General features: G+C 38.8%; 2 protein-coding genes across 2 annotated transcripts in view; one reads left to right on the top strand and one right to left on the bottom strand.

Annotated features, from left to right (window-relative positions):
* Positions 1–14,700, top strand: part of LOC124606148 (LIM domain only protein 3-like) — a 1,120,741-nt gene that overhangs the window by 848,902 nt on the left and 257,139 nt on the right. The gene's annotated exons all lie outside the window — the stretch shown is intronic.
* On the bottom strand, positions 8,141–12,741 carry LOC124605183 (ATP-dependent RNA helicase glh-2-like). Its single transcript, XM_047136701.1, has 2 exons — positions 12,604–12,741; positions 8,141–8,639 (listed from the first exon to the last, which is right to left on the bottom strand). Exons 1-2 carry the CDS (start codon positions 12,616–12,618, stop codon positions 8,199–8,201), a joined length of 456 nt encoding a protein of 151 aa, XP_046992657.1. The 5' UTR covers positions 12,619–12,741; the 3' UTR covers positions 8,141–8,198.

Below are 14,700 nucleotides of genomic sequence, written 5' to 3'. Positions count from 1 at the left end.
CATTACTATGTACATAAGAGTTGCTGTGCACATACAATGACTTATCTTTGACTTATTTATCACACGGTTTCTCAGGAGTGATGAATGTGGCAAAAAACGAAGTTTGTTTCGTGGAACCTTACACAATCTGCGAAAAATGATTTGCTGATAATTTGAGTCCCACAGGATAAACTCACAAGATTAAACCAGAATTTACAAGGAAGGCAGTTTTATTAAATTAGATATAATTATAAGAGTGTACAATGTGGAATTCCACTTGCTCATCATCCCAATTCTTAAATTTATTTGAAAAATTATTTTTATCACCATTCACACAGCTTCAGTATTTTGAAAAACACTATTCGCAAACATCTATTCACAAAAATCGCACAAATAATTGTCAGTCTCTAGAACCAGTACACTCATCGTGGGCCCACATTTCACAAGCATCCATTTCTTCTTACACTCTTTCCTGTATTAACTTCCTCAAAAGGCAGTCAACAGGAAAGAGCCTGTGTAGGGTTGATCTACGCACTGAAACAGTTTTGCTGCACTTTTTGCCCATTCTTTTCTCTGACAGTGTATGTAAAGCCTTATTATTTCTTCTTTACCCCAAGTTCTTATTTCTTGTTTCCCCCTAAGCGTAAACTCTTTATCAGTCATCTGCAACGCTAAATTTCCCAGAAGCAGTCATTATAATTTGGACTTTTTTTGTTGGGGAGCTCATACACATTTCCAGGGGTGATAATACATGTTTGTGTACATAAACGTATCGTCTTTCCTTAAGCTTAAACTACAATATTAACACTGGGATACAATCTGTGGCATATTTGCAATAGAAGTCAAACATCATAATGAGTACTCTCACAGACATAACTATAGTAATACTGCTCCAAATGCCTACCTGACAAAGTTTTGTCGGCAGTCGAAAATGAGATAAACTCGCTGTTCACTGGTAAAACTAGCTACTGCGTCGGGGCTCACAGGCAAGACTGCAGATTACTACTATTAATTGAGGCATTCACGACGAGAAGGCACCGTATTGTTTATTATATATTTAGGGGTCCAAATTATCCGCAGGGGCTGACGATACTATACTTCTATTGAAATGCTAGGTCAGACCTATTGCTAGAGAATACAAACAGTACGCCCGTTGATGTTGGCAGAAGCAAATTATTATTTTTGTATTAATGAAGACAGGTTAGTAAAACTTATCTGATCCATTATGGAACCTCTAACTGTGGTTGAAATATCGAATAATTTGCATGATACGGCGATCAGTGACTTTATAATGCTTGTTCCGACAACTGACTCTAACATGTCAAAGAACGTTATGTGGCGAAGTCTCATTCTCAGCATATAAGTCTAATGTTCGAACACAAGAAAGTAAACAGAGTTCAAGAAGAAAACAATCTCCACCAATTTCATCCCTACCAAAGCCGATAAATCAAACAGATTAGTTCATTTGAACAAAGGTGATTACGTTGTAAAAGTGAATCACTCTCGTAGTAATTCCGACTCCCAACACCTACAAAAAAATCCTATTTCAGCTTTCAACGAGCAAATAAAAAGTATTATGTCTGAAACCAAAAGCTGTGTGATAGTTAATATGAACAACACTTCTTCTAGGTTACATAGCTTACCCAAATTACATAAAGATGGTGCTCCAATACCCACGTTAGTGTCTTCCCTTTCTGCTCCATGTTACCTACTAGCGAAAGACCTCAATTATATCATAAAGCCAAAGTATGCTATCAAAGATTCTAAGGCTCTTGTTGATTTATGCAAATCCCACCCAGTTCTAAACTAGTAGGTAATTTACAAATGTCTCTAGAGATGAATGCCTAGAAAAATCACATTAACAGACTCTTCTCACTAATCTAAAGCAAATCCTGTGGAATGACTTAACATAATTGTTGCTATTCAAATGTGTATAAAACATAATTAGGCTTGTTAGCGCAGCTATGGGTTTACCTCTTAGTCATGTGCTATCTAAAATTATTATACTCAGCCAGAGGGCCTAGGCATGGTTTCACCTCTTACTCTTGTGCTATTGAATATTTTCGTGGACAGTTTCAATAAATTCTCTTACAGAAAGAGCCACTGAGATGTAAAATAAGGATTCAGATACCCGATGATGTGCTGTGTTTGTGGACCAGTACCATTAGACAGATACATTACTACAGCATTTAAACTGATAAAATGAGAAAATTTACAATGGAGCAGAGAGGCTCTTCTATAAATTCCTGAGACCTTAATATAGATATTAATACAAGAAAACACATATTTATCATTTACAGAAAAAACGTAGCTACTGATACGATAATCCCTGCCAGCTCCTCACATCCACACAGGGCAAACACACAGCTTTCCATTCAATGGTGCATCACTTCGTATTGTCCCAAATCGCTTTCAGCAATGGCTATAGCTCTGTCCTGATTGATTGTATTTGACTGAAAAAAGAAAATGAATAAAATTACACCACTTTTGTATGCTGACCAACATTAATCACTCATGCAAAATTCCATATATTGTCAACATTCCAGATAATTTTGCAAGAAGCTAATGTACTGCAACTAAAGACCTGCACTGTTTAATACAAATAACGTATCAAAACTTTATTCAATAGTAAAGACAAATTGCAACCCTTGGTGAACAGTGCGAAAAGGTGTACATTCGTCACTCAGGCAGAACTGTGGCAATTAAACTACATGAACATGAGAGGGGCTGGGTATTAGGGAAGAAAGGTTCGACCTTTACAGATCACGTTTTAGCAGAAAATATCTTCGGAAATATCAGCTACCTTTATTTACCGAAGTGAAAGAAATGAAGAAGGACTCTCTCATTGGCTATCTTTGATCCGTGATTGGTCCTCTTGATTTTCCGTGATTCAAGCTGCACGTAACGCAAACGCTACAGGCAACGTAAGTAAACTTTAACCAGGCCGTTATCTACTACAGAACAACATGAATACTAATTGATTAACTCAGGTGCGGTTTATTACATGAGACGCAGTGCAGTTTGTGTGAGTTGATTTCGGAGTGATTGTTATTACTATTATGCCATTTTGTCGCTACGCAATTCCGTGTTATATTAGATAATGAGCAATACCTACGTCAACCTTCCAGTATTTCCTTCAATACCTTCATTATTTTCTTTATTTCTAAATTCAATTTCTCATTCTGTGGACGTGCTGTGCCAGTGTGCTGCTCTGCGAGACGTTACCATCTGTAGCTATCAGGGAGCAATATTGTCGATCCACACTCCATTACTCTCAGACAAAGATCTGCCAAGTATAGCAAACCACTCACCAGAGACGCAAATAACCAAAAAGATAAAATAAAAAATATCAAAACTCCTGTAAATCGACATGCGAGAATATTGAAACCTCACAACCGTGATAGATGCAGGTATTTCATTTACCTTAGTTCAGGTGTTGGCTGGCAGCTGGTTGGATCCTTTCTGTAAGAAATTAATGTGTCTTTCTGGAGCTAGATACACATACTTTGTTTCAGGTCCATACTTCGTGATGGCTCGCGGAGGATGAGGTATTCTGGTAATTTCCAAGAATGTTTGCCTATCGAAGCCGCGAGCCCCTAAAGGTAGATATCGAACTTGGGATTCTAAATCGACCACGCGTCTGTGGTGACGGGAGCTATGAGCAGTGTTTACAGTGATCACTAATGCAATGACAAAAGAGGAATGTTGACTATAATACTTGTAACTAGAAAGGAACTGACTTACCTCACTCGTCACCACAGTCACGCGATCCATTTACAGTCGCAAGTTCGATATCTATCGTTTGTGGCCCGCTTCTTCGACAGGCAAACTTTCTTGGAAATTAACTATATTCTTTATGTTTCTTCGAGTGATTGATTTTCCCTTTTATCAATACCGTTTTACGCTATACCTCGCAATCAGTTACAGTAATAATGTCTGATCTGTTCCGTATTTTCAGCTTCGCTCTACCAGTATTTCACTTTGTCGCTTATTTACTTCAGGCCCACTTTTTTACTTGTATTTATGATTTGTCACATTGTCCACTTTTTGTTCGCCTTTCTCATTTAATTTATTATGTGTGGTGTAGTTTTATTTTTGACCATTGAAACTCTTTAAAGCCTGACAATTGTTTAGTCCTAGTTAAGATATTTTCTTATCATCAAGGTCAAGCGGTGTAGATCTTTTAGGTCTTTCAATTTATTGTAGATTTGGCTACTTGACGACTGGTGGTGGCCATTCTCATGCCGATGTTTATGCATATTACTTTGTTAAATAACGTCGTTTTCGTTTTTAAGAACGTGGTTTTTCTTATTGCTTTATCTACACCTCTGTGTATCTGTAATTTAGCATGTATCAGACATATATTTACACTGTTTTTCAATGCAAGTGCATAGTTTTGTTGTTTTACGCTGGCGCCTCAACTGTGTGTGTGCGCTTTGGCATTCGCATCATAGGCTGCCAATGTATTTCTAGCGTCAAGCACTGAAAAATACTGTCCTCACGGTGTGTACTAGAGTGTCTTAACACACTTTCAAATGCTGGAGCATTATTAATGAAGATATCATTAATGAAGCTCATTTTACGTCTCGACTGGAGAGACATTGATGGTTTCAGTTGCTATGTCAAATGGCGCTCTGCGGCTAACTGTTGTCTTAGTTTGTCCCGTACATTTACGTATTTAATGACGTTGATGTCGACGGGACGTTAAACCCTAAACTTACTTTATTCATTTATATGTATGCTTGCTGGAATATACAGGGTGAAAAATTATTTAAACCGACAAAAAGTGACAATTTGCATGGGAGACCGAAACAAATATTTTTCGCTAATGTATTTTCCTGTGATGATTTTTTAAACTTTGGGAGGTTGCATGGGACAATGAACATACTTTTTTTACTGTGTTTTTCTGTGAGGACAAAAGATAAAGCCAAAAGTTTTAATTCTTTATTACCAAGAGACAACAACAGTAACACAACGTCATTACTTTACTTTAGTAGAAGTTCAAAAATGCCTCCATTTCTTGTAAACAGAGGTTACAGCGGTGGGTAATGTTTGGTATGACACGGCCAGAGACTGCAGGAATGTCCTTAATTCCTCCTGTTAGTGCTACTACTCCGGCAACCAGATGTTCTCAGGGTGCACATCTCTCGTCACACAAAAAAATCCATAGCGGTCAAATGAGGTAATCAAGTAGACTATGGTACGGGACCACAACTGCTAATCCATTTTTCTGGAAACTGTCGGTTCAAGAATCGACGGAGAGGACTACTGAAATGTGCCGGTACTCCGTCATGCTGGAAACGCAAGCATTGTCTTCTAGCGAGTGACACGTCATCCCGCAACTCTGGCAACGCTCTGGCGAGGAAATTGTAAAAACGACTGTCATTTAATGGCCTAGGTAGGAGATAAGGCCCAATCAAACAGTCACATACACGTAGAACCACAATTAATGACCACGAGTAAATGTGGCATGTGGATTAACCTCACTCAGAACATGCGAATTATGGATGTTGAACAGGGATGAAATGTAGGATGCATCTGACACTATTACAGGTACCACCGCGAAAATTGTTTTTTGAGTGGATGGTCATTTGGTTCCAGGTCGTGCACACGCGGTAAGTGAAATGGAATAGCAACTGCCCAAGGAGGACGCTTCTTACATTCTTCTGATTCGTTCTCATGTTTTGTTTAATTGCACGAGTGCTAAGAGCGATTACGATATCTACTGGATTAAACAAATGGTCGCAGGTAATTGTGATATAAAAGAAAAACGTTTATTTTGCTGACCCGTGCAGATAATTTTCACCCTATACACGTATCTCATTTTATAGTTGGATCTCCATAAGGTGTGTCGAAATCATACTGCTGTGAGCACATAATTGTCATGTTATGTGGGCGGGCATTTTAACATTCTAACGTGGCAGTTTTAGACTGAGGGGAGGGGGGCGCATTGAACTACGGTTGTGTAAAATATCTGTAGAGGTTGAGCCAGAGCTACCACGTTTCGACACTGCGAACCGCTGCATACAGTATCGCTGTGGCCATTACGTTGATTTGTGTTGTTTGTTGCTCTTTGTTTTCTCTCCTGTTTTGGAATGAGCGAGAGGACTAATCGTGTTTTAGGCAGGGGTCGACTGCGACCCCCAAATACGGTAATGCGAATGCTTCATATCTTTTCTTGCTTCCATTCTATTATCTCGTTTGATGTTACGTAACTGGAAACCCTGTGCACACACCAACAACATTCTTAGCCCAGAAAATGGCGATCAGACAGATGCGCCCCGTCACTTCGTGAAGGTCGTCGTTCAGGTTTCTCGAAATTCTAACTCAACTAGCCCTGTCCTATTACTAGCAACTGAGGATTTCAAGATCAACAGCATGGGACTTGTTGTTGACCATATTGACACATGAAGAAGAAACTTCACATTCATTCAGTGAGTTCTAGACGGGAAAACAATACGCACCTGAATAACAGTTGGCACTGAACAGGCAGCTGTGGACTTTCGGCATTTTTTGTTTTCAAAAGGCTTCCAGCAGAACTGAAAAAAATGGGTGCTTAACTCCCATTATTCAAATTCAAGTCAAAAGGCTTTCTTGTGACGCACTCCTGTTCTATAAAAGTGTTGCTCGCAGTAGTTGATAACATTTCTCTGTAATGTGTTATTTATTCGTATACACTCTCATATTTTTTCGTGTCTCATTAATTATTTAGTTATTTCTTTCCTAAATTTTCTAATCTGCAGTCAGTACTAATTCCATGACCAAGTAGCTTTAGGTTGCATTGCCCCATTGAACCCTATAGATGAGTAAAGAAATAAAATAAATATTTGTACCTCAAGCGTTAGTTTATGATAACTGACGGACACCGGTCACGTAATAAATATTTTAACAGAAGTTTCGGTGGTCTGTATATTACTGGTCATCGCCTATTACGTTATTAGTTTGCGTTGTTTGTTAATTGTTCGTTAAAGAGAAACTCAGCAGAATTAGGTGGTGCCTATCTGGAATTTTGAACCCGTTTCAGTGCCGGTGTGTGTTAGACGTGCTGTTAAACAATAATAATAAAAAAAGGTACGTGGCAGAATGGCTTGCGTAAGCTGTGAAATAAGCTTATCTAAAAGCAGAGATCATTCTCTAGATTGTTCTTCGTTTGTACATTGGTACTGTGGTTATTTCTTCTTCAGTGGTGGTTACCTGTTTAACTGATAAGTTTCAGGTCTTTGGACTGTAGCGTTACAATACGTGAGAGGACTCGGACGTTAATCGTTGTATCCAAATACTTATGTGAAAAACAATGTGTCTGATATATTAGATCTGTGCTAACAACGATTCTAGAAGGTGGAATAAATTTTGACAAAGCGAAAAATAGTCAACCTGAGTCGCGGGTCCTAATGGAAGTGAGCAACAGAAACAAAGTAACTGCGAAGTAACTTCTTCGATCTGTGTTCCAGTTGAAAAGTACTTGTCATCACATGTAAAAAAAAAAAAAAATACATATCGCTTCCTTGCACCAAATACGCCGATTATTTCCTGGTCTGTCCTTTGCTGCAAGTTTCAAAAACACTAGCTCAGGGTACCTTTATCTGTTTTTAAGATTTATTTCAATATCCCACTATCCTCTCTCATACCCTTCACACATTTTTGTCTGGCTTGGTGCTATATAGCACCGTTTGTCACTTTTCAGCAGGCTGCCCGAGATACTCGTATATCGGATTCATAACACAACTATCTTCTTTATGTCACTTTCTGGATCATTGAACCGGAAGCAGTACGAATCATTATATTATTAAGAAATTTTGTTGAAACCATGAGCAACCATGTGTGAAGGACAGGGATTCTCAGTCTTCTCTTGCTCATTTAGACTTCAACGCCTCAACTACTGTGACATCTCTCTCTCTCTCTCTCTCTCTCTCTCTTTCTCTCTCACTGGTTAATATTATAATACCGTAAATATCGCTTCAAGTAAACGACCGTATTTGTTGATAATAGTGTAGCGTTTGTATAATGTTGTCTCAAAAATAGAATTTTGTTTCAGTAATAAAAGTTTTAAAAACGTTCTGTATGTACGAAGAAATATAAAATTGACCATTGTAGATAGGGAATTTAACTCGGTTGGAAGGTGTTCATATTTACCAAGTATCGTATCAGTGAACATAAAAGATTGCAGATTGTAGCTCTTTAATGCATCGCAGGAAAATTCAAGGTGTCATACAGGCATTTCAATCCCTTTCTCTTGACTCGCTACTGTTAGAGTCGTCTCGTTCCCCGGAGTTACGGAGAGGTCTGTTGAAGCCAATGTCTTGGAAGCCGTTTCCTGGGAACCGACCGCCAAAGCCGCCGTTGCCAGGAAGCTGCTGACCGAAGCCATTGTTACCCGGGAATGGCTGAACGAAGCCGTTGTTACCAGGAAATAGCTGACCGAGGCCGTTGCTGCTAGGGTACTGCTGACCGAAGCCATTGCCCGGGGATCCAGCGCCGAAGCTTGGGTAACCCTGTCCGAAACCAGACCCCGGCAAGGCCTGACTCAGTCCTCCATTCACAGGAAATCCAGAGACGAAGCCACCATTTCCAGGGACCCCGGAGTTGATACCAGCATTTCCCGGACGACCATTTGGTCGGCGAGGGAGTGCACAAGCGACTGCCAATACCGCGGCCAGGACCTGCGTAGAGGACGAAACATCTCCATGAAAGCATACACTCAACTCCAGAATACACAAGATGATCCAAAAAGTCGTGTCCCATAGCAAAAGTATACATTGGTGATTTGATAGTCTTGACCCAAAGGACGAAGTCGTATTCAGGTATATAAGAGGAATGGTAATTCGAAGCAAAAGAAATATAGTGAACATGGCATTTATATCTAAAGAGCTATGAGTTCTTCTTCACCTTCGATACTGTGAAATAAATATCTTCTTCTGCAAGCTCTTTGCTTTCCATATTTTGACAATGTGTAGCACAGACTAAAAGAAGGAAAAAATATCCGGCAAACATCGATTCGAAAGTGTATACCTTCAGAATTATGAACACTTGTTCATCTTCGTTACTGTGAAACACGCATCTTCCACTAAATAAGTGCTCATAGGTCTTAAGGTACCCACTTTAGAGCACATGCCTACTGACATTTTTTCTTTGTTTTGGTCCATATTACCTCCTCCCAAAATATGGAAATTAAAGAGTCTTCAATAGTATAGATTCATTTCACAACATTGAAAATGAATCAGTCCTCGTAGCTCTTAAGGTATGAATTTTAGAGCCCGTGTTTATTCAGACTATTTCGCTTCGAATGATAGTTTCTGTCGCATCGCTGAACACGACTTCGTCGTATGTGCCACGACTATTGTATCACCAACGTAGGCTTTGTCCTGAGTGAGAGGGATTTGTACTCAGGAATGAAACAACAGGTAGCAGACAGAAGTGAAAGATAATAAATAAATACATCCCAACTGTTGAACCAACCTTTCGTAAAATTGCGGCATAACATACCGGGTGATCAAAAAGTCAGTATAAATTTGAAAAATTAATAAACCACGGAATAATGTAGATAGAGAGGTAAAAATTGACACACATGCTTGGAATGACATGGGGTTTTATTAGAACTAAAAAAAAAAAAACACCCCATATTGCTAGACGCGTGAAAGATCTCTTGCGCGCGTCGTTTGGTGATGATCGTGTGCTCAGCCGCCACTTTCGTCATGCTTGGCGTCCCAGGTCCTCAGACCTCAGTCCGTGCGATTATTGGCTTTGGGGTTACCTCAAGTCGCAAGTGTATCGTGATCGATCGACATCTCTAAGGATGCTGAAAGACAACATCTGATGCCAATGCCTCGCCATAACTCCGAACATGCTTTACAGTGCTGTTCACAACATTATTCCTCGACTACAGCTATTGTTGAGGAATGATGGTGGACATATTGAGCATTTCCTGTAAAGAACATCATCTTTGCTTTGTCTTACTTTGTTATGCTAATTATTGCTATTCTGATCAGATGAAGGGCCATCTCTCGGATATTTTTTTAACTGTTGTATTTTTTTGGTTCTACTAAAACCCCATGTCATTCCAAGCATGTGTGTCAATTTGTACCTCTCTATCTACATTATTCCATGATTTATTCAGTTTCCAAATTTATACTGACTTTTTGATCACCCGGTAGTTCAATAGCTCTACGAGGAGAGCAACGCTGCTTGTAGCAGCTGTTCAAAGACACTGATCTGTGAATAAATGAAATATTTCGTTATAGTCGAATGTAGCTCTTTTTTCACTCGTTAATGATATCGTTTTAGTACTAAACAACTTCACATACGTTTTTCATAATCAATTTTTGAAGGAATATTTTGCTGGCGGGTCCGTAGCTGATAAAATATTTGTTTTGGAAACAGACTGCTCGCGGTTTTAATTCCTCTGGTCTCATCAGCAACCGTAGTAAAGATCTTAGCTGCACTGTAGAGCCGATCTCATCGTGTATGTGGAGATGTATCTTTAGGAAATGTCTTTATGAACTACGTAGTTTACGTCATTCTCAGCCAAGAAAAACGTCGCGCACATTAGTTCATGGTAAGTACCCCTCCACTCCTCTATAAATTCTGCCCTTTTTATTCTGTATACGTTAGTAGTCGTAGACGCTATACACGGCATCCACAAACGACTGTTTGCTCTTCGTCTACTTTGGCCCCATATACACTCTTTCACTTTGTCATATGTGTATAGTACATTACTAACAATATTTTCGTTTAATGTTACCGGATGTTCAGTACTTGAAGAAAACCGGTTGCCAATGTGAAGAAGTCTACAGTAGACAGTAAGAAAAAAATATTTCAGTAATTCAGCTGTCAGTTGTTGCCCCATTTGGCAGTATTTCAATCCCTCACAAAATAGAAAATGTTAGACCACTTCATGTGTTTATTTATGTAATTTCGTTCAGGCCATTATGTCTGTGAAGACTGGATAAGAGCACAATTTTTATTCTCTTTGCATGTAGCAGCGGGAGATTCAGGGTGCGCAAAACAAAATTGGCCCGGAAAATATTTTCTTGCGTGGAATCGTCCCTTACTAATGGAAATCACAGAAGATGCTGGAAATGGCCGCCGTTAATATTACTCCACTGCTGTGCTCGATTTACCACTGTCACGTACATGTAGCAATTCTGCCTGAGCGATAGCATTACAGCGTTTCAATGTTCTGCTCATGCGTCACTTGATGGTAGAAATCTGCGAAGGACAGTACTTCTACTTATGGCATGTATCGGTTAGAAAAATGGTATGTTATGACTTTGAATTTTAATTTGATGTAACTATGTTTTACTGTCAATTTTTTCGTTTGTTAAAGCAGTTGTTGTTTATGCCCTGTCTGTTGTGTTTATTTTAGCACCGATGATGACTGACATCATACGAAATCGATTTGCAACAAGATAAATAAATTATGTTCCCGTGACTGGTTGCTACATTCTTTATCATTTTATATTTTCTGGTGTTCGAACGCTTTTCGAATAATTACGGTTCTTTCAGCTACAACGCTCCTTGCGCGTCATTTTGCCACTAATTTTTGCATTGCAGACTTTGGTGAAAGTTTTGTCACAACACTCCCAGCCTTAAATTATAACGCAAACAGTTCCACACACGTTGTCATCGAATTGTGCATCACATAACACTCGACAATGAACACGCGTTGTTTTATTGTGATCGTCATTTTGTGCTACATTCATATAGTCACTAAATACATTTTCTCCTCTCACTCATTCAAACGTAACGGTACATCGGAGTAATCAGGATAGAGTATGCGTGAAATGGGCATGTACAAACATGTGACAGCAATTTATTCGTGCGTCGATTTCAGTTTCCAGCGGTTTTTGCGACGTGTTCTTCTCTTGTTCATTGATATGGATCAGTCCTAAATTCGAGGCCAGTTTTATTTCGTCAGCCTGTAGAAGATTTTTAAAACGTAAATATTCCAACGATGGAATTGCCTCCAGTGAATAATTAGAAAATAATAAAGGGAACAAACCTAAAATAGGAATCCATCAAAGATATTCACTATATCTCGCTTACGTTTCAGAACGATATTCGGATGTATCAAATTCCGTTCTTGTTGCATGTCTTACAACACAAACAGCATTTCGAAGTAGGTGCTGCAAGCAGAATCTTTGTTACTATGGGCGCTTTGTCTTATACTCGTTCTGTCTTCCGTAGTGGCCAACTACTTTAAACTGTAAATTCCAGGGTTAAACTGAGAGAAACCGCTCACTATAAAAAGTATCGATGGCGGTTTGTGGCTGTCCTATAAACTTAACTTCGTTAGAATAAGTTTAAGACGTCTAATGGGGCATGATGGTAGTCGTCTTTCCCTGAACTTGCACGTAAAAGAAACAGGACTGTAAGTCTTAAAAATTGGTAATAATGTGCAATGTCTACGGGTTTTATACGTAAATGTAAATTCAGAACACGTTTGATTTTCCGAAAACGGCAGTGACTTCTAGAATGGTCTTAGGCATCAGAAACTTCTTTCCACAATAAGTATTTTCCCTTTTATGTGTTAATCGAAATTACCATAAACTCTGTCTCATGGTATTTAGGTATTTTCTTAAAACACGCTCAAACATTCTTGGGCAAAAGCGCCGCTGGGACACTTACCAGAAGAGTCCTCATGTTGCTGCGAGGCTGTTTCGTTTTTTCACACTAGTGGAGAATCGTTAAGCGAGCCTTATATACAATGCTCGCTCGTTTAGCGTCAGTGTAACACCACTTTGCGTGACGTACGCGACAGTTGACCTTCGTTCATGCAACATTCTGTACCTCCAGCCTTACGGCACGACTCAGTGAACACAACAGTATTCTATTGGCACAAATAAAGCGTGTTTGATTGGTGCGCAGCTAAATGGAAAATTCTGATAGTGCCTGTGTATAATTAAGGCGTGTTTATTATCGTACAGACCAAAACAGAAATTTTCGGAAGTAGTTTTCCGAGAATATCTCTCTCATTAATGCTTCGTTCTGTCACTTAGTAGGAGATTAACTGCTACTTTCATAGAATAGGAAGTTACAATAAACGTCCTTCGGGTGTTACCGACCGGAATGAAATGACGCTCTTAATCTGGTGGAACGGAGTTCGAAGTCCCGTCAGGACATCCAGATGCATGTCTCCGGCGGTGAATGCAAAGACAATGCCTTGATTTCTCTTGTAGATATATTGTTTTCATTAATTCATTCACAGAGTTCCATATAGAACTTCAGAAATTTGGAACTAGGCAAGATAGTGTAAGAAGTTGTTGCAAACTGCTTTAATAATTAACTATCGTTAAACTACTACAAATCATTTGTGTTTACTCAAGCTAAAATTAAAATGTTTAAATTAACAGGAAACTCCGCTATTGCTTCTCCATCAGTTAAATAGTTTCGGTTGGTGTATTATTGCTAATGGCTACGTCGCCATATTAATATTTACCGCAAGAAAACACGTAACTGGATGCCACTCGAACAGAAGCCTGTTTACAATGCACATGTCTACTGATCATACAGGGTAGGCCTGTATGAATCTTCACTTCTTCAGTATAGTTAGTATGATAACACTGGTCTCCAAAAAAATTAAAGTTGTCCCTATCTCTTCCGAAATAGTCAATTCCAACCAAATTGAGGTCGAAGAACAAGAATAAGACACCAGAAATTTTTTTGTTAGCTCCCGGTTGATTGAAATATATGGACCTTCTCCGTTTGGTCTCTTTAAATACTCACTTAAGCGTTTCTGTTTTCTTTTTAGGCTTTAGTGCCTCAATCTGTAAAAACGGAACCTTTATAGGATCGCTTTGTTGTCCGTCTATGTATCTGTCCGTCTGCCCGACTAGTTAGAACCCTTTTTCTGAGGAACGTGCAGAAGTATCAAGTACAAATTCATGTCACATATTAATCTCTGTGATTCCTTGGCAGTGTGAAAATTTTAAGCTTCTACGGCAATGCATCAAAAAATACGTTCATTTATGTCACGTATTTTGATACTCGAATGTCATTCGTCAAAGCCCGTAGGGTACTTCCCATAGATCTAGAGTCATGAAATTTGGCAAGAAGGAAGGTTTCACCGAAAAATTAAAAAAAATGCAATAATTGTTAATTTTTAATTATATAACAAGAACAAATGTTTTAGTCATTTTTTGTCCGTCTGTCTGTCTGCCCGGTTGTCAAGACCCCTCTTTCTCGTGAAGAGGTTGGCGTATCAAATTAAAATATATGTTACTTACTTGGGTCTATGCTCACTTGGCGGTGTAAAAAATTTAAGCTTTTAGGTCAATTCAATCAAAAATTCGAGCCTTTATGTCACTTATTTTGATACTCACAAATTCACTCTTCAATGCCTGTTGAGTACTACCCGTTGACGTAGAATCGTGAAATTTGGCAAGAAGCAAGATTTCACTGTACAAAAGAGTAAAAATATCCGAAATTGTTAAAATGTAAATATATCACATAAAAATATCTTTTTGTCATTAAAACATACATTGCAATCACCATGTGTCAATAGCATAAAGGGCGGACCTTACTGCATGCAAGCATAAAATGTAAGGTATAGTCATGTTTTAGTAAGTAAATAAAAATGTTTTATTAAATGTTCTGTATCTACATATATAAACTAAAGTCCCCTGCTCGCTTCTTTTTATTTGTCCAGGCTAGTCTAAGGAACCACTGTAGAGATTTTGATACCGTCTCGGAATTCCCGGACCGATATATTGCCAGTATCAGTAT

Source organism: Schistocerca americana, chromosome 3 (assembly GCF_021461395.2).
Source record: "Schistocerca americana isolate TAMUIC-IGC-003095 chromosome 3, iqSchAmer2.1, whole genome shotgun sequence".
Taxonomy (NCBI): domain Eukaryota; kingdom Metazoa; phylum Arthropoda; class Insecta; order Orthoptera; family Acrididae; genus Schistocerca; species Schistocerca americana.
The sequence above is the reverse complement of the archived record's forward strand: the minus strand, read 5'-3'. Positions and strand labels throughout refer to the sequence as shown.